The 25,843-nt window shown below is 43.8% G+C and overlaps 1 protein-coding gene across 1 annotated transcript; it reads left to right on the top strand.

Annotated features, from left to right (window-relative positions):
• Positions 1 to 5,495: 5,495 nt before the first annotated feature.
• Positions 5,496 to 23,948, top strand: LTV1 (LTV1 ribosome biogenesis factor). Its single transcript, XM_075554438.1, has 11 exons — positions 5,496 to 5,675; positions 6,689 to 6,820; positions 8,302 to 8,472; positions 14,706 to 14,793; positions 16,373 to 16,514; positions 16,845 to 17,109; positions 20,306 to 20,433; positions 21,937 to 22,076; positions 23,083 to 23,135; positions 23,298 to 23,498; positions 23,627 to 23,948. The coding sequence occupies exons 1-11, from the start codon at positions 5,673 to 5,675 to the stop codon at positions 23,735 to 23,737; spliced, it is 1,434 nt and encodes a 477-aa protein (XP_075410553.1). The 5' UTR covers positions 5,496 to 5,672; the 3' UTR covers positions 23,738 to 23,948.
• The last annotated feature ends 1,895 nt before the right edge of the window (positions 23,949 to 25,843 follow it).

Below are 25,843 nucleotides of genomic sequence, written 5' to 3'. Positions count from 1 at the left end.
TTCTAGTTTCTCAGTTCCGGTGTTCAACGATATGTTCAGCTATTAAGTGATACTAATTTATTAATTTATCATACTAGTTCTAAAGATGAAATCAACTCAGACCCACAAATTGCAGGTTAGGACACACAAAGGTAAGAAATATTTCAACAATATGTCTGGGTATTAACAGACTTCCAGGAGAAGCTGTGTATGGACCAGGGTGGCTGGTAGGTTCTGCATTGATCGGCCAATCATCAGGTCAGTGGTGGAACCCATCAATCAAGCTGCAGTCTTTAAAAGATTTAAAAGTTTGGAAACCCAAAGAGCCATTCCTCTTTGTCTTATAACACCATGGGTTAGAATCTACTAGAAGGCAGTGGGTTAGTCTTTTTGGTATGGGAGGCTGTGCCCTAGATAACAAGACTACGAGTTGGATACTGCAAACCAGAGCGCAGCTTGAGAACACTGGGAGGAAAGAGAAAACAGAAAAGGCACATCCATGGACGTTTTGAGGGCCATGTAGAGTGTTGAACATGTAAGACTTCAGACAGTTTTCAGAAAAATTTTGAAGACCTCATTTTTTCTTCTTCAAATGATGTACTAAACATTTCAGGACAGTAAACATTAAAATTCTTGAGAAACATTAAAATTCTTGATGTTTTAATATCGAGAAGTCAATCGATAATTCATGCAAAATATTTCCTGGGTGAGGTTGACGCTAATATTCTTTATAAGAAAAATCCTGACTTTTCTTTGAAGAATTTTAATGCACTGGTGGAGAAGTTGTGTCATCTTGTAATACAACTGGAACATTTTAATTTTAATAAAAGGGTTTGAACTTTGACAGTACCATTTTGGATTTCAGAACCGCTGAATTACTACTTATTGGACCCAACTCACTGCCAGCCAGCCAAGGACAACGCATTGAGGCCCGATAGGACAGAAGGGAGCTTCTCCTGTGGGTTTCTGATGCTGCCAGTCTTGAGCAGAAATCTCATCTTTCTCTTGCAGACCAGTTGGTGGTTTTGAACCGCTGACCTTGTGCTTAGCAGCCAAACACACCACCCTACACACCATCAGAGCTCATTTATTGTGGATTAGCTCCTATTTCTGGCCCCTTTTTAAGATGACAAATTGGGATGACCTGCTATTTGGTTCCTAATAAAGGTCAAGTGGTACTTGGGGAAAATTCCAAGTTCATGTAATTTGCACTGTTCAAATATATCTCTGGATCAAGGTGAAGTATACCTTGGTCCAAATATTTAGCACAACACAAACTACTTTAGCTGAAGCCAGCATGCACTTCCTCTCTCTCAGGCTAGCTCACACTACATTAAAACATAGCAATTATTTTATGGGAGAGCAGAGTGAAGAGTGGTGAGTGGCCTATGTTCTGTAGCTCAAAAGCGAGAGCTAATGGGGGAACGCTGGGGCCATTTGGAGCATTAGCAGGTCAAATGTAACCAGAAAGAAGCGCAACATTTGAGGCACCAAATATGCGTTAACCAGTGATAGCATTGCTGTAGTATTTCAGTTATGGGTGCTTTTCATGGTAGGAAATAACATTTTTCCATGTGAAAACAAGCCTGGGTTTTGTATATAAACTATTTTAATGTATAATGTATAAACTATTTTAACATATTAACTATTTTAATTTAATGCTAGATAATGTATATAACAAACATGAAATGACCTAATATACATGCCCACCACCTGTCAGTTGTCCTTCAGTGGCAACTTCTGTTCCTGCTATGATGTTGGCATGGTGCCACTGAAATTTCACATCCCAGTACAGTCAATCAGCAGGGTTAGTGGCGTCTAGACTATGATGGAACAGGAGGAAAGAGGTGGAAGTTGATTTCTGAAACTTAAGCAATCAAAACCCTGTGACTCTCCACAGAATATTGTCCATTACCATACTGAACAATGAGTCTCCTATGCTGGACGGCAACAAAAACATTCAAGCATGCCAGTGATCATAAGAATGGCATGGGACCATGCAGTATTTCACTGTGTTGTTCACAGATTGTCACGAAGCAGAGATAGGGTGGATGGAAATAAAGAACAAACATGATGTATATCCCCATGGAGTCTTCAATAGGTTCGTGGAAAAGCCATGTGTGAATTTTTAAAAGTTGCATTCACAAATTCATATTATCTTATTATAATAGTTTATAACCATGTTACATCTGAGCAGTATCTAGTTTGGGGCACTAAAGATAATATATAGGTTAGAGAAAAATCCCTATCAGTTTTGTATCAGGTCACTATGAGTTGGGACCAACTTGCCAGCACCTAACAACATCATCATCCTCTGAGGAACATGAATTCTGCTAAAATCAAAGCAACAAACTACGAAATTAGGGTGAAATTTAGGTGGAAGAATGGTGAAATCAGAGATGCCTTATGAGAAGTTTATGGGGACAATGCCCCAAGGAAGTCAGCAGTTTACAATGGGATATCTCGTTTTAGGAAAGGACAGGATGATATTGAAGATGACGTCAACAACTGCAGGCCATCCTCATCAATTTTTGAGAAGACATTCGTGTATGCCCTAATGAACGAGGATTAACAAATGCTAATAGTAGAAACCATAGCCAACACCATAGACATCTCAACTGGTTCCGCTTACACAATTCTGACGAGAATATTATTAAAGTTGAGCAGACGTTCCACTTGATGGGTACCAAAGCAGTTGGCCCCATGTTAGACAAAAGCAGAGGTTTCTATGGAAATTTAAAACAGGGGAGATACAGATCCTGAGCATTTCTTCAAAGAATTGTAATAGGAATAGAAACACGGGTTTGACAGTGTGATCTGGAGGACAAAGTACAATCAGAACAAGATGGGAAAGTGCTCTGGTCAAAGCAAAAGTCATGGCAGCCGCTTTTGGGTATGTATGATCATGGCATTTGCGGTATCAGCTTTCTGGAGGGCCAAAGAACAGGAACATGTGCTTATTGTGGAAGTGTTTTGAGAAAGTTAGCCAAAGCATAGGCTGAAAAACACCTGAGATGCCTTGATCCGAGAGTCCTGCTCCAGTACAACAATGTTCCTGCTAATTCTTCTGATCAAACAAGGGCAATACTTTGAGAGTTTTGATAGGAAATCATTGGGCATTCACATTACAGTCCTGGATCAGCTCTTTTGAAATTTTTTGTTTTTTAAAAAAATCTTTAAGGCACACCCACTTTCTTCAGTTAATAATATAATAAAAGAATGCGTTGGCATGGTTAACTTCCTTTGACCAACAGCTCTTTGCTGTTGTTACCATTGAGTCAGCTCTGACCCATAGCGACCCTATGCACAACAGAACAAAACTCTGCACAATCCTGTGTCATCCTCACCATTATTCCTACACGTGAGCCTATTGATGTAGCCACTGGGTCAATCCATCTCATCAAGGGTCTTCCTCTTGTTCGACATCCCTCCACTTAACCAAACATGATGTCCTTCTCCAGGGACTGGTCTCTCCTGACAATATATCCGAAGTATATAAGACAAAGTCTTGCCACCCTTGCCTCTAAGGAGCACTCTGGCCTTACTTTTTCCAACACAGATCGGTTTGTCCTTTCAGCAGTCCATGGTACTGTCAATATTCTTCTCTAGCACCACAGTTCAAATGCATCCATTCTCCTGTTTCTTTAGGAATAGGCTAAATGGCTGGTATGAATGCTTACAAATGTGCCATGACCCAACGGAGCTTATCTTGAGAAACCAAATTTGTATTTTTCTGTCTTTATCTTTTGATTCCATTTTTTCCAGAAACTTAAAAATCCCCTAGCACAGCACTCAGAAGAATCTCTGGCAAGAGAAAGGTCTTGAGTCAACTTTTTGGAACGAGGTCAATGCTAACAGTTTAAGGGTGTGACTCTCAAGCTATAGCACGGAGTTCACGTTCTGGCTTCATCACTCTGTGAACATGAACAAAGGCCATTTAACTTGCTGTTCCTCAATTTCTAATCTGTAAAAAAAAGGTAATAGAATGATAGCCTATGTCCCTAAATCTTTTTGTGAGGAATTCTTGAGTTCAAACACCAACTTCGAAGTTCGTGGTGGAGTACAAACCATTCACGCCCTCCAGAGACCTTAAACACAGTACATGTGCAGTGGTTTGAATGGTGTAATCTTACTGAGGCCTTATTATGTGGGTCCTTGGCTCTAGTCAGATTCCTTAGGTTAAAACCCTGGCTTTGCCATTTACCAACTATGTGATCTAGAAAGGTAATCAAACATCTTCTATCTCTGGGTTTTGTATTTGATTATTTTTATTGTACAGAAAACTTACAGTGATAAAGCCTCTCTATTTCCTCTGTTTTCTTATGCCTCGGGTGTATCATTTGAAAGACGATGAAGATAAGGGCACCTCCCTCATATTCTGATTATCCATATACAGTGCCCGGACACTAACTGATTTGAACAAATATTCTTGAGTATATGTGCCGCTGTTCTAGGCCCTGAAGATAAATACAGCAGCAAATACAAGCCATTAAAAACAACACAAAACTTGACCTCATGAGCTTAGTTCTAGAAAACAAATAGCATCATAAATGTTTGGCACATACATAGGAGCACATCACCTCCAAGTTCGTTCCGAAGCAGTATCTCAAATCTTTAACCTACATCATTTACGTTTTATTTTAGGAAAAGAACACATTAAAAAAAATATATCTACAGTGGTAACATGTAAGACATTAAGACACATGTCAAAGTAACACAGACCCTGAAAAGATGTCAGAAACTACACAGGGGGAAAATGCCCAAACTTGAGAAAAGGCCTGCTGATATAAATGAACACACTGGCCACCGGCTCTTGCGCAAGGGCTGGTAAGTTGGTCAACGTGTGCTCATAGACTGTTTGCTCAAGGCACTTGAAAACATTTGAGGAACGGCTTAGAGGGGAATAAATATTCATTTGCCACCTCATAAATTAAGGTGCACAAACACCTATTAAGATTCTGAATACATTTCACTAGTTCCAATGCCTCTAACTGCCATCCTTGAGGGTTGTGTGAAAGGGACAGCTGAACGCAGGGCATTCAAGGGTGGAAAATAAAGAGACTGGTGTAGCCCTGAATATCAGAGTCCCAAGATCCTCCGTTACTAAGGCAACCGGCTCTGCACCGCCGGGAGCCATAGAAACCTGAAACCTGGGCGGCTAGGGAGGGTGGGCCACCTTTCCTTCCAGCACACGGTTCTGTTTTGTGGCGGTGGGGGGAAAGGAAGGCACTGGGTAGAATTGTCAATGCGGACGCTATACGTCGAAGAGAGCTCTCCACTGAGGGGCTACGCAAGCAAGCTGTCCCACGAAGCCACCCCACCCACAACCGCCGAGACCAGTTTTGTGCCTCCACCCGGTTGAGGCGAGAGCGGCTCCCTTCCCCGAGAGGGTTAACCGCGGCCGAGCGGAGTTCCGCAGGCCCGCGGGGTGGGAACCGGCTTAGCCCCACCTCCCAGCGGCTTCCGAAGGGCCTGCCGGGCGCGCGACTGGCGTCACTTCCGGTAGCCGCCCACAAGCCCTTCCGCGATTGGTCCGCTTCCACGGCCGGGGTCGTGACGGCATTGTCTGCGACTGGAGGGGCTCACGTGTGTTTGGGCCTGGAAACGCCGGCAAGGGCCGAGCGCAGTCGGTGGCCGGGGCCTTTAGAGCGCAGCCTCCACGGTTCTTGGGGCGAGCTCCGCCCCGCCACGCCATGGTAAGGTGGAAGACTGTTGTCTGGGCCGCAGAGGCCAAGCTGGTCCCGCTCGTGGCCGCCGCGACTTAGGACAGGGAGGCCTCTTGACCCCCGCCAGGCGAGTCCGGAAGTGCGGGCAGGCAGCAGCACTTAACCCAGCTCCGCGGGTAGCGCTCTCGCAACACTCAGATGACATTTTGCGGTTTAGTTCGGGTCTCCTGTGTCCGACTGTCCCTAGGGAATTGGCCATAGCGAATGTCCTCCCCTTGCCCTCCTGAGACCTGCCGTCTTGCGTGCCTTTGGTTGACTAAAGCCCACTGACAAAGGACACGCTGGTGCTTTGCGGAGTTCGGGCAGTGTTTCTGCTTTACTCAGGTATTGGAAGGCAGTTGTCCTGTCTGTCTGCCTGCCTGCCTGCTTTGGAGAAAGGAAATTGGGAGGAACTAAGGTTGTGTCCAAAGTAAGACCCCTACAGAGTCGTAGAGGGACCGTGGGGTGAATAGTGAAAAAAAAAAAACGTAAATGGGGATGATGCACCGTGTTTAACACGAGCTGTTTGATTGATAGTTTTGTATAGTAGTTTGTGCATGAAGTCTTCACCCAGTGGGAACTATCGACACTCCAGCTTTCTGGTGGCCAGCTCATTGACATTCTGGTTCTACCTGCCAGGGGCCTTCCCAGCACACCCAGTCTGGAGCTGGAGTCATTCACACCTCCCATCACTGTTTTGTTTTCTTCACATGACCTCATCACATTTGCTTTCTCTTGTCTGTTAAAAACGGACTTTGGCTTGTCCTCTGCTGTATTCCTAGTGTCCATAACCAGACCTGCACATAATAGGTTCCCGATACTGGTGCAAGGAAGAGAAATAGAAATACTTTAGATAGACTATACAGGTTAGCTTAGAAGGGTAGGGATTAAAACTGCTAATCATTGACATTGACCTGTTTGGAGGTTCTTTTCTGAGCTATAATACAGCAAACTTTTAAAAATGTTTTGTTTTAATGACTTACCCTGATTCTTTTCCTTTGAAGCCTCACAGGAAGAAAAAACCCTTTATAGAAAAAAAGAAAGCTGTGTCCTTTCACCTGGTCCACCGGAGCCAGAGAGACCCATTAGCAGCGGATGAGACTGCACCACAGAGGGTTCTGTTGCCCACACAGAAAGTAGGTCCCGTTCATGAGCCAATGCCTGTGAAGTGAAAACCAAACCAAACTACACCTGCCATGGGGCTGTTTCACACACATGGTGTCCAGTGTGTCTGAGGCTTCATGGAAGCAGACAGCCTCACCTTTCTCATGTGGAGGAGCAACCGGTAGATTAGAACCGCTGACCTTATGGTTGGCAATCCAACCCTACCAGCTGGGGCCAGAAGGGCACTGTTAATAGTTTTTAATAAATTATCGCTAATTGGTCCTGTTTTCAAATAACTGTCATCACTGGGAAGACCCATGTTTCGTAAATCTACTGAGGCTGGTTTTTAATAAATCGACCGACTTTTACGGTAGCCATGTTCCTTTTTGTTTAGGAGACTAAAGCACTTTTATTTGACAAGTTTAAAGGAGGGCTTCAGACTCGTTCATTTTGGTCAAAAGCACCCCCACTCCCGAGAATTGGCATTTACACCCAAGAATCTAGGGCTAAGCAATATCCCCAGGTGATTCATATTTTGTGTGTCTGGGAATCTGTAATAAGGTGGACAGGCAGATTCTCAGCTAGGGGTCATACTGACCCAAAGCCCTGGTTTAAATGAGCAAACGTCATGAAGTAATTAGTAAATATTTACTAAATCCCAAGTTGCTGTGATGTCGGACATCATGCTCCTGGGGGTGTGATCGTATTCTCGATAGCTGCTTATCTAGGTATACTATATCCTAATCAGAAATTGCATTTGATACCTATTCATTTAGCTTGTGAATGGGTAAATACTGGCACGTCTGTCATTTCTCACTCCCTGCTATTGAGTTGATTCCAGACATATAGGGCCCTAATAGGACAGGGTAGAACTTCTCGGGTATTCCAAGACTGTAACTCTGGGAATAGAAAGTCTCATCTTTCTTCCTCAAGAGTGACTGGTGGTTTCAGACTGCTGACCTTGTGGTTAGCAGGCCAATGCATAACCACTGTGCCACCAGGGCTCCTTGTTGGTTAATGCTTGAAAATGCCCCCCCCACCGGGTGGGGGAGAGGACGTGGGGGCGGGCTTTTAAAATGTTGGTTTGATGATTTTCATCACAGAGGTAACCTTGTTAAAATGTAATGTGAGAAGGGTGTGGGGGTGTTAGCCGTGGTTGGGTGGTTTTCTGTAAAGCCCCTTTGTGCCTTACTTTTCTGAGTTCCTTTGCATCCAAAGACAAGAAATTGTGCTTAGCCTTCTAGGCCCCCTAATCTACCAAATATTGCAGACAATGTGTGCCTGCATAGTTTTCTTGGTATAAGAGTGTTTAAGAGAAACAATTATTTTCATTCCCTTGCACTTCACCAGCTTCAATTGGGTTGCTCTGTGTTTCCCCAGTTTATCAAGAATTCTTTCTAAATTTCTTACTGCTGTCAGCTAATGTCTCCCTGTGTCCCCTGCAGCCTTTTCAGAAAGTTGTTCGCATTGTAATGTTTCTGCGTCTTCCCCTTGGTTTTGCTCACTGTCCAAGGTAAATCATGAAGAAAGGCGAGCAGAACAGAGAAAGTACGGGGTGTTCTTTGATGACGACTATGACTACCTGCAGCATCTGAGGGAGCCGTCTGGACCCTCAGAGCTTATCCCCACAGGCTTCAGTGCGCACGACGGGAACCATGAGAAAGAAGACGTGCTAGCCATTCCAGTAAGGTTTCAGCAATCTCACTGTGCTAAAATGGTGCGGGAATGGTGAATGAAGAGCCCCTCGTTTCTAAATGGAAATAAGCGTTTTGGTTTGTTTGGGGAGTAAGAAAACTGCTTTTGGGTGTTGTTGGTTGGTTTGATGAGAGGAAGGCGAGAAATAGTAACAGCCTAAAGAGCACAGTTTGGCCATGGCTTTATTCAGTATGTGGGTGCGTGCACGGGCCACTGGAGAGATGACCGCCTGCTCTCTGGTGTCAGGCGCCAAGTCCTTTGGACTGGTTTAGGACAGCACATGAATAGAGACGGTTATATTAGGCACCTTTTTCAGTAGGGGGAAATATTTAAACGTTCTGTTTTCAGAAATTCTGTTCTAGAGTGGAACTTCCCTTCTTTAACACCTCTGTAAAAGTTGCATGCTTTCATAAGGCAGAACGGGTGAGACTAGGAATAATGAAAATGCCTGTTGCTCCTCTCAACTAGCAGTCCATCTGATTCTTGTCAGTAAGACGGGAGCGCATACTTAATTGGAACTTGGTGTTGCATGCCATTGGTACCATCTTTATTTGTTTATGCAAAGTAGATTTTCTCGGACATTTTATTGCCCACAATACTGCTAGAGAGTGGCTTCTGTTCTTTATTTACTTAAAGATAGAATACCGTATATACTCAAGTATAAGCCGACCTGAATATCAGCCAAGGCACCTAATTTTACCAGAAAAACTGCATTAAAGTGTGCTGGAAAACTCAGCTTATATACAAGTATGTATGATATTCCATAGCAAACTTAAGTCTTGCTGAAGAGAAAGTCTTAGGGTGTCATCCCGAAGAAAGATGTAATCATAACCACAGCCTCGCCATTTACTAGCCTGGCTTGAGTCCTCTTGTGCTCTAGATGCCCTGCTGTGTCCCCTTCACTGTAAAACCAACCTGGTTCTCCCCCACCCCCACCCCCAGCACCATTGCATCGGTAGTGGAGTGCTTCCGAGACCAACTGTGGGAGGCTAAGGGCTCAGCAATGGCTCAACTTCTTTCAGTGTACTGAAAAAAACTTTTAAGACTAGCTTTAATTCTTCATTTTGAGGAAAAAACGTCTTTCGCCACACTCCAGTCACCATTGCTCATCCATCAGTTTGGCATTTTGAGAGGAAAGGGCCTTGCATTCATTGGGTTACTCTGTAGTTGGAGAATATGTATGCCCGCTAGCAAGGCCAGTTAGTGTTGTTCACATTTATGTACCACCCACTAGTAAAGCCAATATGAAGATTTGGATTCTACTAACTTCAGCTCGAAATTGGTCTAACACGCGATCAAGGCATATTGATAATTACGGTGAATGGACGTGAAAGTTGGGGACACAGGATGATTGCTCCTGGGAAAATATGGCCCTGGTGATAGAAATGAAGCTAGATATCAATTGATAAAAATTTGCAAGACTAAAAGGACTTTTTCATTACAAATGCCTTTTTTCAACAACTGCAGCAACTGCACCTCCCCTGATGAACTACTTAGGAATCACATGGACTGTGTCTGTGGGGAAAGTCAGTGGAAACGCTCAGTTTTAGCATCACAACAAGGCTGAGAACTGAGTGTAGAAGAGACCACCAATTGCTCATCTGTAAGTTCAGGTTGAAGCTGAAGAAAATTTAGTCAGGTCCAGGAGAGCCAAAATAAGACGTTGAGTACATCCCATCAGAATAGAAGACATGAAGAGTTGTTAGACAAGATCAGGAATATCATACATGAAAAAGAAAACTCATGAAAATGACAGGAAAGAAAAGACCAAAGTGGATGTCAGAAAAGGCTGTCTCGAACTTGCTCATTAACATAGAAGAGCTAAAGTAATGGGAGAATGATGATGTAAGAGGGCTGAAGAGAAGACATTGTGTATTAAAAAAAAAGACATCTTTCACCTCAGGCTTCACAAGGTGAGAGGGCAATGAAATTCAAAGTTTCTTAGGAGGCATAGGGGCATAGGTCAGGTGTGCATCACTGCCTAACCTTCTTAACCTATTAGGACTTCAGCTACCCCTCCCACGGCACTATCCATTCCCCAGCTGAGTTCAGTAAATTAATTGTAGTGGCCACACAGAACTCATACCCCCATATTGACAATCAGGATATATTAGGGAAGTTAACAGATTACAATATAGGATTAGAAATGCTCACAGCATGGTTCTAGTCAGGACAACCTCTTTACCCATAGGGAAGCCTTTCTGTATTTGATCTCAGCCATATGGCCCGTGCCCCTGCCCCTGCCCGGGCAGTGCTACAAAGTTCTTTTAGTGCTGCTGAAAAGAAGTTCCCTAAAGGCACCATACTCCACTGTAAGTCTCAGCCCAAAGGCGGTTGGCTCTAGTCTAGTTCCATAGTTCAGTACACATAGCTCCCCAGTTAAACGTGTGGAGGCACCCCAGGCGAGTGAGATGCCTTCCAGCCTGAGGGCCCTCGGCTTTACTTGCTCTGAGACCAGGGAGCTGCTGTTCTGATGGTGTAACTGTTTTGTGTTCCTGGATCGGGTAGGCTCAGTGTACCAGGGATGTTGGGGTTCCAAGGACGAACTCCACTCAATGGCCCTTAATTCTTGATGTCAGTGCGAGCTCCTTTCCTGCTTATGGGATGGCTCCTTTTATACCCAGCCATCACAGCGATCATTTCATGTGTCGCTATCTTCCTCCACCTTTTCTCCCCCACACCTCTCAAAAAAAGTCGTTTGGTGGGCGTTACAGACTATGCCTAGAAGAGCTGTATTAAAATTATGCACTAGGGGTGGGGGTGGGACAGAAGGGAGAAAAATCACTGTGCTTTTGTTCAGCCTGGTATGAAAGGACAGTTGGCATCTTTCCTGCATTGTATCTTTTCTTACTGTTTCTTTAATAAAACGGATGAGAGGGCTAAAATGATAATAATTATTGTTATAATTATGCACTGCAGTGGTGCAAAATGTGCAAAGATTTGAGGTATATGGCCAAAAGGAAGAGCACACTGAAAGAACACTGAAGAGAGGCTCAAGGCTGGAGTTCCAAACTGAAAGGTGCTGTTGGTAAAATACTGAATGGGACAGGAAACAACAAGGCTCCAGGAATTGACAGACACCAATTGGAAGGCTTACAGCAAACTGAGAGAGTGCTGGAAGCACGCAGTAGTGTGTTAGAAATTTGGAAGACAGCTACCTGCCCAACTGACTGATGTTTACACCCATTCCGAAGAAAGGTGAGCCAACAATACAGAAGTTATTGAACAATTTCATTGCCACATGCCAGTAAGATTTTGCTGAAGATAATTTAAAAACCGTTGTAGCTGTACCTCATCAACGAGCTGCCAGAAATTCAAGCTGGATTTTGAAGAGGATATGGAAGAAGGGATATTAATTCTAATGTCAGATGAGTCTTGACTGAAAGCGAAAAATACCAGACAGGTGGTTTACTTGTGTTTCATCGACTATGCAAAGACGTTTTACTGTGTGGATCATAGAAAGCTGTTACAAGTTTCCTTGATGAAGCAAAGGATTTGAAGCATATATTGATGACGACTGAAGAATACAGCCTTCTGTGTGGATCAATAGACAACATCAAGAAAGATTAAAATTGTCATAGTTTCCATTTTTCTGGGGTCTGCATCTCTTCAGATAGCAGCAGACAAAATATCAAACAGCTTATTGCATTGGACAGATCTGCATAAGACCTGTTTTCATTGTTCAATAGCCATTCTGTCATTAGTTGTTCTGAGCCAAGCCACGGTATTTTCATTCACCTCATCTGCATGTGAAAACTAGACAATAAGGATGACGGAGAAGATTCTGGTGTATTTGAATTATAGTGTTGGCAAAAACTGTTGAGCAGACTATAGATTGCTAGAAGAACAAATCTATTTTGGAAGAAGTACAGCCAGAATGCTCCTAGGGGCAAGGGTGGCCTCGTGTATTTTGCATGTGTCCAATCCAAACTGCCATCGAGTCAATGCCGACTCATAGCGACTCCATGTGGGTTTCTGAGACTTAACTTTTCGGAAGTAGAAAGCCCCGTCTTTCCCTCGAAGAACTGCTGGTGCTTTAGAACTGCCGACCACCGTGCGCATAACCAGTACACTGCCAGGGACCAATCCACGGAGAAGGACATCATGATTTGTGGAGAGGAATAAAGAGGAAGATCCATCGTCAACAAGATGGACTGACACAGTCCTTGCAGTGATAAATTTAACTCATTCAAGATGGCAAAGATGTCAACCCAGTAAGCTATTTTTGCAGTTCACTTTTATCACTGAAAAGAGCTTTGAACTGCTGTCTTGCTTTCTGATTAAAAAAAGTTTTGAGTTCATCACGAAGCTCAAAAACACGTTTTAAAACTTTTCCTCTCAACAACCATCTCACTTCAGTGTGAAATACAGAGCATTTTTCGGCGCACCCAACTCGTTTTACAGTTGTGAAAACAGTCAACTGTTTGTAAAGTGCTCACCTTTACAAAATGGACAGAACTTATGGCGCTTTTCATTACTTCTTGTATCACTTGTGGCAGCGTCTTTGTTGCTCATATTTGTCGATGAATCATACAGTGAGTTCCGATGACTTTGGTGACACGTTCAGTACCAAACGTTGAAATCCAGATCCACGTCCTACCATAGCTGTGGCCCCTTCTGCGCAAACACCACAAACTTTCCCCAAGAGATCTTACACTCTTTCAGAAATGAACCAACATTATCAAATACACCACGTGCAGTAGTTGTCAATTCAAGAGGTTTACAAAAAAAAACTCATCTTTAAAGTCGCCATCATTAATGTACCTCATGTAAACCAGTAACTGAACAGCTTGCAACGTCGGTGGATTTATCAAGCTGGATGCTAACTATTGGAAGTGGAGCAGAGTTAATTTCCTGGATTACCTGATCAAGAATATCAGCAGACATGTCATCTATTCTTCTGCGGACAGTGTCGTTAGATAAGGAAATTGCACTCAATTTCATAACAAATTGGCCCCCGATCACAACTCAAACAATGTCTCTAGCCCCTGGCAATAGTAAATCCTCAACAATGGTGTGAGGTTTCATAGCTCTGGTGATTCTGAGTGCCTCCAAATATGAAGCTTCAGCGGCTGCTACGTTTTGTTTGTGGTACTTGCCACCAGTGCCGTCTGTCTTTCTTGAGTCCATCAGCTGCACTTCTAAAATAGTTGGTATCCTTGTCGGCAAAGCTTGGGTGCTTGGTATCAAAAGTTCGGCTTCATAGATTCAGCTCATAGAACTTCACAACAAACAAGACATTGACTTCTCAATTCCTGCTGTAATTGTTGAGGTAAAACCATACTGTAAAAAGTCCTCACCATGTTTTCTTCATGTTCTTCTCTACACAGTCCATTGTCATGGGCTGGTGTATGTATATACTTGTGTATAGGCCGAGTTTTTCAGCACATTTTTGTGGTAAAATTAGGTACCTTGGCTGATATTTGGGTTGGCTTATACTTGAATATATACGGTAAGGATAACTTTAATAATAGAAAAGAGGATGCATGGCATAATTTAGTCAATACAGTTCTTAAAGTTTTCTATGATTTACCATTCTGTGTTTTTTTTATATATACTATTCCCAAGGGGGCAGTATTCACATCAGCCACAGCTGAATATAAAAAGACCAATCAGCATCCAGATTAAGTTTCCATGGTACAGATTTTTTTATACTAGTTGATGATTTTACATTTACCCAGTAATTATAATTCATGAAGCGTCGTTTTACCTCTTCTGCTGTTTTCAACATTTACATTTACCCAGTAATTATAATTAATTAAGTGTTATTTTACCTCCAATACTGTTGAGTTTAACAGAGTAGCTGCTTTAAACACAGCAGCTGCTTTCTGCACAGTAGCTGCTCCCTACACATGGGTGACTGGTCCGCATAAGTACGTTATGGCGTCAACCCTGTTACATACACCGTATTTGTACGGGGTGTTTGATGGGGTTGGCGTGATGACGCCATCACGCTGGGTACTCCTTTGTAGGCGTATCTGCATGTTGGCGGACCCACCAACATGGATAGAGGAGTGGTGTCTAGGTTCCTAAAACCATCGGAAATACGTGTTTTCCGGTGGTCTTAGGAGACCCCTGTGAAAAGGTTGTTCGGCCTACAAAGGGGTCTCGACCCACAGGTTGAGAACCACTGGTCTAGGTAGCCATTAAATTATGGAAACATTTAAATCAGTACAGTAGTTCAGAAATTTTCTAAATTAAACCACTAATTTGTTTTTCAAGAGCACTGGAATTAAGTTGCCTTCATCGGTGTTCGCATCGGAGTTTGAGGAAGACATTGGATTGTTAAACAAAGCAGCTCCTGTTTCGGGTATGTTTAATATCTTTAACTTTTCAAGTGGATAGAGCAATTTTTTTGCAAAAGAAAGCACATTAAAAATGAAGTCGAACTTTTCAGCCCTTAGTAAAGTATGGTAATTATCTTTTTTGTAATGTTGCCATCAAGTTCTTAGTCTTGAGAGTTTCTATTGGGAGGGGAAAGAGCAGGAGAGTTATTTTTGGTGATCGGTTAGAGGAATTGTACCTTCTTCACGTTCTCCTCACGAAGGCTACAATACTGAGCTAGTCTTCTGTACGCATAGGGCAATCTGGAAAATGATTTGTTTGTCTTCAGATTGTCTCCCAGGAGTGTGGGAGTACTTTATAGACATCTGTGGTACCGTGTGCCTCATATACACCGAAATTATGTTTATTTTTGTGTGTGTGATATCAACAGGGTATTTTAGAGCAAACGCCAAAGTTCACAGAAGTGATGCTTGGTATTTGCCCCTAATTGCTTTAATTATTAATGATTGTTGCCATATAGCCTTCTTTCATTAATCCATTCTACAGGGCTTTGAGCTGCAGTGATGTGGCAGAATGCTCAGTTTAAATGGAATTAGATAGTCCCTGAGTATAGTCAGTTGGGGAAAGCCTGGTGGCATAGTGGTTTACGTGCTGGTCTGCTAACCACAAGGTCACCAGTTCAAACCCATCAGCTTCTCTGTGGGAGAAAGATGAGGATTATAGCTGCTCCTGTAAGGTGTATTTCTACTCTGTAGGGTCACTCTGGATTGGAATTGACACCATAGTAATGAGGGGTTTTTTTTTTGGGTGGCGGGAAGTACACAATAAATGGGAAATTATGATGACTCAAAGATGGATACATAGCAGGCTTGCAAAGGATACCAGCCCAGGTCTTGGAGCTGGGCAAGGTTCCCTGGAGAAAATGATGTCTGTGTTGCTCTCTTAAGCAGAAATGAACCAGGTAATGTGGGGAAGAAAGGATATTCCAATTAAGAAACTATTAAAAGAGTCAAGAAAACACTAAATACAGGAAACCACACATTTTAGCATGCCTAAAAGGAGAGGCAGGACTCATGAAATGTGGCCAGAGAGTAAAGTAGTGGCCTTGTTGGGAAGTAGCTCGGGAGCCATGTCCGATTATGAGCATGAACTTAAGAAGAAGGTTTTCTTGGGTTCTCAGTATTTTTATAGGTAGAGTAGCATAGCTGGAATTTATTAAAATCTCATAGTCTGAAATAACTCTAGAAGTTTAATAGTCTATGGGTAATTCATTTGAGTTATTTCTAACAGGTGAATTAAAGCCCAAATTCTTTTTCCAGCTGAAAGCTGTGTTATTTGCCAAGTAGACAAGATGTAGTGTGGCAGATCTGAACTGCCATGCCCTACAGGGCCGCCGCGAGTCGTCAGTGACTCCGTGGCAATGAGTGTTGGCTCTCGAAAGAGGTATTTTCTTCATTGCCTTACAATTAGTCTGCTCTCTCTATTCCTGCACTTCGAGTTCATAATCATTCTTGTATCCCAAAACCTAGGGACTCGGATTATGTTTAAGTAATTGAATCATACTCTCTTGGAAATTGTTGCTCAAAGTTTTGTCTTCTTTCTAGGTCCTAGGCTGGACTTTGACCCTGACATTGTTGCCGCTCTTGATGATGATTTTGACTTTGACAATCCAGATAATGTTCTGGAAGATGATTTTATTCTTCATGCCAACAAGCCAACAGGAGAGAAAGAGGGAATGGATCCATAGTGAGTGTGGAATGATCCCTTACTTCTTTGGGGTCTTAATCATAGAATTTACAGCTGGAAGACACCTTTCAAAAATACTTCATAGGATTGTTATATTTTAGAGTAGAAAATGTAAGATTCAAGGCGTTTTCTTTATAAGCCATAGAGAGCTGGAGGGTAAAGTCCCGTTCCAGTTTGCCAGCTCGTGGCTTTCTTACCAGTCTAGGTAGATTGATTAGCATTGCCATTCCTACCTTCAAAACCCATGGCAATTCCCTTCAGTTTCACCTGTTCCATGTTTGTCTGGTGTCTGGAGAAGTTTTAACCATTTCTTACTATCTGTACCTGTAGTAATGCCGAGGCTGAAGATGACAGTGAGTGGGAAGACGTGGATGATGAGGACAGAAATGGCAGTGACCGTGATGACGCTGACTCTCAAGGACCACTGTCATCTGAAGAAGATGATTTGTCTGTCTCAGGCAAACTCAATGGCGCTTTAGAAAATAACTTGTTCTGGGAAGAGGAAACCAAAAGTCGCTTCACAGATTATTCCATCACTTCCTCAGTCATGAGGAGAAATGAACAGCTGACCCTACATGATGATCGGTTTGAGCAGGTAAGGGCCAAGAATAGGGAACTTTAGATACTGGCTCCCAGAAAGTTTTTATATGTGCTTGTGACCAAACCTTAAAACTTCCAGTATTAGAAAAATAATAATAAACTTTCAGTATTGGAACAGCCTTTCTCTTCATAAACGCCACCTGAGTTTTCCTTTTAGCGTCCTGACATATTGATCATGAGCTTCTTTTGACCAGGGCTTTGGAACTGATCATTCCACAAAAGCAAAATCTGAACACCAAGATTTGTAAACTGGGGGTGCAAAAGAACCGGGGGGCAGTGCAGCTCAGTGCCCTGTTAGACACCGGTCTCCCTCGACCTAGAAAGCAAGGGTCGCATTTACATTGCATGGCAGCCAACTTTTGGACCAGCAGAGTCTGAAACAATAGTGCCCGGTTCAGAGATTGCTGTCGAGTGTACAGATTGGTATGTCACAGTGCTGACGATAACCCCATCTCCCACTTTTGGCATCCTGAAAAAGGATCACCACTCCTTTTCTGAGGACTTCAGTCCGTTGTTGTTCCCATTCTGGCCCTTGTTTCAGTACACCACGTTTTACAGTCGCCCCTGCTCCAGTTCTCCTGCCTCAGTCATGCATAAACCAGTGCACACCGGTTCAGAGCCCTGTTTCTGATACAGTCCTCGAGATCAGGCTGTTCCCCTAACAGTTGGCCTGCTCCTCAACAGGGTTCTGCTCCTTTAGTGTCTTGGTGCTGGAGAACAGAAAGGAAGTGAGTGTAAGATGCTTAAAAAACACTGAATTGTCGAATCCTGGAGTTTGGCTCAGGTGTTTCAGAACCAACTCTAGGGCAAAACCAGGTTCCATTCTATGCACCAAACCATTGCTGTCAAGTGAGTTCAAACTCACAGTCACCCATGGGACCGAGAAGAGCTGTTCCGTGAAGTTTCCAAGGGTAGAATCCTTTTTTGTTGTTAATCATTTTATTGGTAGCTCGTACAACTCTTATCGCAATCCATACATACATCCATTGTGTTAAGCACATTTGTACATTTGCATCATCATTCTCAAAACATTTCCTTTCTACTTGAGTCCTTGGTATCAGCTTCTCATTTTTACCCCCTCCTTCCCTGCCCCTTCCCTCCCTCCCTCCCTCCCTTATGAACCCTTGATAATTTATAAATTATTATTTTTTCATGTCTTACACTGTCTGATTTCTCCCTTCACCCACTTTTCTGTTGTCCATCCCTTTGGGAGGGGGTTGTATGTAGATCATTGTGATCGGTTCTCCGTTTCTCCCCCACCTTCCCCATCCCCTCCTGGTATCCCTACTCTCATTATTGGCCCTGAGGGGTTTATCTGTCCTGGGTTCCCTGTGTTTCCAGCTCTGATATGTACCAGTGTACATGCTCTGGTCTAGCCAGATTGGTAAGGTAGAATTGAGGTCATGATAGTTGGGGGGCAGCATGCATTAAAGAACTAGAAGAAAGTTGTATGTTCATCGGTACTATACTGCACCCTGACTGACTTGTCTCCTCCCCACAAACCTTATATAAGGGGATGTCCAGTTGTCTACAGATAGTCTTTGGGTCCCCAATCTGCACTCCCCCTCAATCACAATGATATGATTTTTGTTCTTTGATGTCAGATAGCTTATCCTATCGACACCTTGTGATCACACAGGCTGGTGCTGTGCTTCTTCCATGTGGGTTTTTTTATTTCTCAGCTAGATGTCTGCTTATTTATCTTCAAGCCTTTAAGACCCCAGACACTATATCTTTTGATAGCCGGGCACCATCAATTTTGTTCACATTTGCTTATGCACCTGCTTTGTCTTCAGCAATTGTGTCAGGAAGGTGAGCATCTTGGAATGCCAGTTTGATAGAACAGAGTGTTCTTGCATTGACGGAGTACTTGAGTAGAGGCCCAATGTCCATCTGCTACCTTAATATTAAACCTATATATATGTACACGTAGATCTATTTCCCCATTGTCATATATAAACATATTTACATACCTGTATTTAGACCTCGATAAATACCCTTTACCTCCTAGTTCTTTCCTGTCTTTCCTCTTCTCCCACTATCGTGTTCAGTCTTCATTTAGATTTCAGTAATTCCTCTCGGTTACATTGCCCTTGATCAAGCCCAACCAGGCCTTCTACACCCTCCTCACCATCAATTTTGGATTGATTTTGTTCCCTTATCCCTGGGTTTGTTAATACCCACTTCCTTTCCCTCACCTCCCCCTCTCCGTGGCCCCCTGGACCAGTCGGCCTTGTTGTTTTCTCCTCCAGATTGTTTATCCCGCCTATTTTATGTAGATAGACCTGCAGAGATAATTATATGAACAAAAAGCAAGACAGAGCAAAACAAAACAACAACAACTAAAAAAACCAACGGCACAAAAAGAGAAAAGCCTGTAAATCGATCTGTGTTTCCCAGAGAGTCTGATGGGGTGCCACGCCCTGGCCCCACAGTCTATTTTGGGTATTCCTCAGGGGCTTCGTTGCCCTGCTCCCCGTGCTGTTGTTCGTTGCATGCCCATCGTGTTTCCTCTCGGTGTGGTGGAGTCAGATGGGGCACAGTTCTTGAACTGTCTCTCCAAAGATTTTGCTTATGCAATAAAAGATCTCAGTCCTAGCATTTTGTTCCCTGGGCTAGATAGAATATAACAGCCTTTTATTTTCATGGTAAGTGAAAGGCTATTTTCGGTCTAAATGTGCATCATACAGTGCTGGACTAAACTTCTTCCACATACTGTTCAATATCAGCTAAAACCAGGGGGCTTCCAAAAGATCGTGGGAATATCTCTTTTATCTTTCAGAGCTGCTTCTCAATGAACTTTTACAAGCCGCCTGTATTTTAAAACAGCTGTGCTATTATGATAGCCCGCAGAGCCACTGCCCCGGTCGGTTCCGAAGCACAGCACCCCTAGATGTATCTCTCGGGACATCAGGGCGTCCGTCCATCCCGCAGCGCTCCCAGGTCCCACAGCTCCGCAGTAGAGCGGTGCTCTCTGGGGCTTTGAGGGCCTTGTAACCTTGATGAACATACGTTCCCAGGCCTGTTTTTCATGGGCCACAGTTGGTAGCTTGTGCCAAACTGTGCTTCCCAGGGACCTGATCTCTAGTGCTTCAATCTGAGGTAGGAGTTAAACTCGTGTAAAAATACCATTTAGATGCTATCAGCTTAATGTGCGTACATTATTTATGGTATCTTTTTTCTGCATTCAGTTTTTTGCGCAATATGACGACGACGAGATTGGCGCTCTGGATAATGCTGAACTGGAAGGTTCTATTCAAGTAGCCAGCAGCCGGCTGCAGGAAGTCTTGAATGACTACCATAAAGAGAAGGCAGAGAAGTACGGTGCCTTTTCTTTCCTTTCGTAGATGCTTGGTTTCGCTTCTGCCAAAGACTAGTTCAGCTGACTCCAAAAGAAGTGCTTAGTCAGAGACGTGAGCTAGAACATGGTCCCGTGCTCCTAACTTTTGAGCTACCTCGTTGCCCATATGTTAGTATTGAGAATTCTAGAGCTGAATCTGACAGTGTGTGGGAACATACTGAGGACCACTTTCTCTATAAGGACCTAGCAGTAGTTGGGTAGCACAGCCATGGGTCGGTGGGAAATATGAAGGGGCTCAGGAAGTTCATGGAGAAAGGGCATTAAAAGGTTTTTTTCCCCACGGGCTTTTTGAAGTCCCTGAATTGTAGGAAAAGGTGGTGCTTCCAACTTGAGCAGCTCTGTGGTGTAGTGGCTATGTGTAGGGCTGCTAACTGCAAGGTCATTAGTTCGAAACCACCAGCCACTCCTTAGGAGAAAGATGAGACTTTCTACTCCCATAAAGTTACAGCTTCTGAACCCTACCAGAGCAGTTCTACCCGGCCCCAGGGGGTTACTATGAGTTGAAATTGATTCGATAGTGCTGAGTTTGTTTTTGTTATTTTTTGTCTAGTTTCTTTGTCAGTTTCCTAATCTGATTTGTATCCTACAGCGACCCTTACACATTGCTAATGCTAATTGGCTGAAAAATTTTTGCAAATTCTAAGTATCCGTATTCTTACTTTCTTCTTCCTGAAATGTCAAGTGTGCAAAGAGGTAGGTTGTTGGACTTGGGAAGGGTTTCTCTGTCTAGAGATGAGCAGACCCGATCAGCCAATAGCATGGCAAATCACCGTCCACCTCAGGGTGATGCTTCCCTGAGAGAAACTAATGAAGCGTTTAAATCTGTCCTAATGTCTGATAGCGAAAGATCACTCTAATGATGTAGGTCCCACAGCAAAGCAGGGAGCTGTGTGCTTTGAACTGTTGACCACTTTGAGAGACAGATGGACTTGTGCATTTCAAGGCTTTAAAAAGGATGTGTTTTCATAGGGAAGTCATCCTGTGTAATGTATCACACCCTTGTGAAGACCCAGGTAGGTTTTCATGCCTGTCAGCGGACTAGCCGACCAGCGTCGTGGATTGTGCGTTGCACTGCTAACAGCAAGGCTAGCCCACCGGCTGCTCCTCCGTGGGAGAGAGGTGACGCTTCCTGCTCCCATGAAGATTTACAGCCTCAGGAACCCAAAGGGGCAGTGCTACCCTGCCCTACAGGGGGTGGTTTTGAATTAGCATCAGTTAGATGGCAGTGGGTTTTGAAGGAGTCACCAGAATGACTGCCCAAGCTCCACCGAAGAGGGGGAGAGACATGGCAGGGCAGAGCTCAGTGTAACAGGAAGCGATGGATCCATGAGTGGGTGGATTTTTATAAATGACATTTCCGTAGCACTCAAGTACAATTTTAGTTACATCCAATATAATAATAGGTGGTTTTGTGTGTTTTTTTTCCCCTCGTGCCTTGATTTTTAAAAATGCAACCGAAAGTTGTGTAAAATTGACTGCTCTCGACCCCTTTGAAGACCAAGACCTGCTAATGAATGAGCTCAATGAGGCTGAGGAGGAAGACATGGTTACTGTGGTTCTTGAGGAAGTCAAAGAGAAGTGGGATTGTGAATCCATTTGTAGTGAGTATCTCAGTACCCCTGGTACTGTTAAAGTCTGATCTTCTCTTTGTTAGCAACGTGCACACAGCAAGGCATGTTAAAGTCCCTGCTTGTACAACTCAGCAGCATTGGTTCCCTTATCCACGCCGTGGCATCATTCTTGCTCTCTCCCTAGATGGCCTCACTACCATTTCCTTAGATTCCCTGCCTGCTCAGCTTCTCACCTGTGTCTCAGAGTTGAATGTAGGCATTCCTTTTGAAAAAATTCTGTGCTGCAGACCAGCATTCTTTAACTGTTTGAGCTCAGCGGTTGAACCGTGGTGGCATAGTGGTTCTGTGCTGGGCTGCAGTCCCCGTGATCTGCACTTGGACACCACCAGCAGCTCTGTGGAGAAACCGTGGCTCTCTGCCCCTGCAGTCTCAGAACCCAGGGGCTCTCTCAGTCACCCTTGACTCATGGCAGTGAGTTTGGTTTGGTTGTTGACTGAAAAATGACTTGAGGACCTAGATTTGGATCATGGTTTTAAAAATGGGCAGTAGAAAAAAAAAAAGGGCAGTAGATTTGGGTTTCCAATAGATTCCAGCTCAATGGGCCCATTAAGTATATCATTCAGTGCATATTCAGTGCATCGGCTTTCTAAAAATAGATAGATTTTAATAGAATTTATACTTTTAAGGAATTTTAGAAACTGATTTAGAAGAATAATTAGTAATTTGCAAATTTTAAAGACTTACTGGACACCATTCTTAAGCTGAACCATGAAAACACTAGAATTTCTCCTTTGAATATAAGTGAAGTGAATTTTGAAGCTATTTTGTTCTGTTGGCTTTTTTATCCACATATATGAGTATCATTGCCTAACTACTACTTCAGCAATAAGCATTTTCTCCTTGTAGATGAGAAGCCTTTCAGTGACAAGTCCCCAAGTAGCCCAAGGTCCAGGGATGGGGTGGGAACGCGGCGCAGCTGTGCTGAACCGCAAGCGTCCTTCTGCACGAGACTCAGAACGGTTTTGCTTTTCTACAGGTACGTACTCCAATCTGTACAACCATCCGCAGCTCATCAAGGACCAGCCAAAGGTAAGACCTGGTGTCCTAAGCTGTGTGCAGTGTGCGCTGCAGCAAACCGTGGACAGCCAGGGTGTTTGCTCGCAGCCCCTGTGCCCAGCAGGGTGTCGGCAGTGCGCTGCTTTGTGAATAGGGCTGGGGACTGACGCCAGTGTTACTTTACCCGCATTTCAGCCCAAAGGAATCAGGATCTCGTCGAAAACAGGCATACCTCTCAACGTCTTACCTAAGAAAGGACTCACCGCCAAGCAAGTTGAACGCATGCTGATGATCAATGGCAGTGATCTACCGAAGGTATCGATGCAACCTCGTTCCAAAAGTGAGAGCAAAGAAGATAAACGAGCAAGAAAGCAAGCTATCAAAGAAGAGCGCAAGGTGAATGGGTGCATTCCTCAGATGGGTGGGTTGGAAACGCTGGTGGGAAGAAATTAGGAGAATTGAGTTTCTTTGGTACAGTTGCCTGTGTTAGGAGATTTGAATAACTTGAGTGTGCTCTTGTACAGGAACGGCGAGTTGAAAAGAAGGCCAACAAATTAGCGTTCCGACTGGAGACAAGAAGGCAGGAAAAGGAGCTGCTGAACCTGAAGAGGAATGTTGAGGGGCTCAAGCTCTGACAATGGAGCAGTGCATTCCAGTGTGCCTGCTGGTGCGCAAGGGTCGTCAAAGAAAGAGACAGACCTGTTGCCCCAATACTGAAAGGCCCACATTGAAGTGTTCGGATTAGTTTTATTCCCCAAAGTTTAACAAACATCATCTTGTATATATTGTCATATTTTTAAATACTATATGTTTTGACTTGCTCCGAAATAAATGACTTGACTCCAACTGGGCTCTTCAGCTACTTAGGTCCCAATTAGTTTTTGCAGATGGCCTCAGATGTTTCTTTGAACCTCTCGCACTCCTTCTCAGAAGCTAAGTGGGGTTTGCTTGCTGTATCTAGGCAAGACGTTAAACTCAGTTTGGAAAGGCTACGCCTGCTCTGCTGCTGAGTGGTGAGAATTTTCCCTGAGAAGGTTCTTGTGGTAGGAAACTGTTTTCCCGTGCTCTACAAAAGGCTGTTTCACAAGGATGCCAAAGCTCAATGTAAACTGAGTCACCGGGATTCAGATGTCCTGTTCTGTCACTAGATGATTTACTGAGTTATGGAAGGCAGAAACAATAATAGAAAAAAAATAAGACCAGTTTATTAGCTTCAGTGAGTGGCTTAGCTCAACATCAGAAATACTCACTTCAGCTTAAAACCAGAAAGGTGGTTCTTTCTGCATTATTTAATTTTTGAAGCTGCTTGTACTTGATGAAAACACTTCACTGAAAATGTCTCTTGTTGGTTGATGAGTTTCTTCTTTACACTTTCAGATTGAGGCAGCGATGGCATCACAATGGTTACTTATTTGGTAGGCTGTGACTGCTCTGTCACAAGTCAGCTGCTCTTGTTCACGTGCCCATGACCACTAATGTGCTGTTCACTGGACGCTTCTGTAAAAACCTGAACACTGTTGGTTGGAGTTAGGAGGAATGGCTGCGACAGAACCGTATTTAGCAGGTGGGCTGCATTTGGTCTCTAATTACTAGTGTCTTCATCTGGTAGTTTTGTGGTGGCTTTTCCACAGCTGGCAGGTGTTTCCTTGTGTTAATCCAGTATGGATTCTAGACAAGTTATGCTAGCATTTGTAAAGGAGTGAAAACCAATAGTGGGTACTCTGCAAACCTGCTTTAATTTTTTAAAAGAAGTCCTGCCCGAAGAGTTTGTCATGAACAGAAGTGGGGAGTGTGTATTTAAACGGTAAACTCTAGAAGCAAAGGTCAGGCGATGGTTCATGAATCTTGGGGGTCTACTAAAAGGCTTGGGCACTTGAGAAGCTATCCATCCCATTTGAAGTCCTCTCGACCATCACGAGTCTGATGAATTGGGATATCTGTCCTACTGGCTTCCCAGTTTCCCTGAGCCTGAACCAAGTGGACACAGCACCTTACCTAGGAACAGAGCTTCACAAAGTTTGTGAGAAAATGAAGTTAACAAATCGGGGAGTTTTTCCACAAACTCTGAGGCCTCTTCATGGTTCATAATTAAGGGACTGACTACGCCACCCATTTTGATTCGGAAGCAGATCATTAATTAGGCAGGTCAGCGTCCAAACCTTAAGACCTTCATTCTGGAGGCACTCAGCAGCTGATGGTTCGGCACCTCTGTCAGTGGTTGAGAGCCACGGTTGAGACAAAACGTAAAAGCGTTGGGAGTCTAAAGAGAAGAGGGGGTTTGCCTTTAGAACTTCATAGTCTGAGGAAGCAGGATTTGTACAGCGGTGCCAAAGTAACTGCTTACGGTGAGGATCCTGGTACTTGCTGCTCCCCCCGCTGAAGTGCTTCCTGCAGATAGACCCTCGAGGTTGCTGCTCAGTTGGCACCTTCCCTGGCACACACGTCTTCTGCACTCCTGATCCTTCCCTGCTTTATATTGGAGTTTTCACTTGCTGGCATCTGGGGGACAGCTTGTTTTTAAGCCGAACGCACATTGGTGAGATCAGGGAACCTTTTCGTTGACTCCTCTGTCCCTTAGTTATGGAGTAGCACCTGGTACGTGGCATGTGGTCACTGGACAAGTGAGAGAGAATTACCTAAACTTGGAACAATAGGACCAAGGCTCATCTGGGGGAAGAAGCCAAGGGAAGCGTCTTAACAATCGCCATTTGGATTAGCTGTGCTGCTGGGCAAGATTGACC

The sequence above is a fragment of the Tenrec ecaudatus genome, chromosome 7, assembly GCF_050624435.1.
Source record: "Tenrec ecaudatus isolate mTenEca1 chromosome 7, mTenEca1.hap1, whole genome shotgun sequence".
Lineage (NCBI taxonomy): Eukaryota > Metazoa > Chordata > Mammalia > Afrosoricida > Tenrecidae > Tenrec > Tenrec ecaudatus.
Note: the sequence above shows the minus strand (reverse complement) of the source record. Positions and strands in the feature narration are given on the sequence as shown.

Bases quoted from the DNA above. Each gene is read 5' to 3' on its own strand.
- LTV1 (XM_075554438.1), top strand. The intron at 16,515-16,844 runs GTGAGTGTGGAA...CTGTACCTGTAG, and splicing joins AAAGAGGGAATGGATCCATA to TAATGCCGAGGCTGAAGATG. The intron at 23,499-23,626 runs GTGAATGGGTGC...GCTCTTGTACAG, and splicing joins CTATCAAAGAAGAGCGCAAG to GAACGGCGAGTTGAAAAGAA.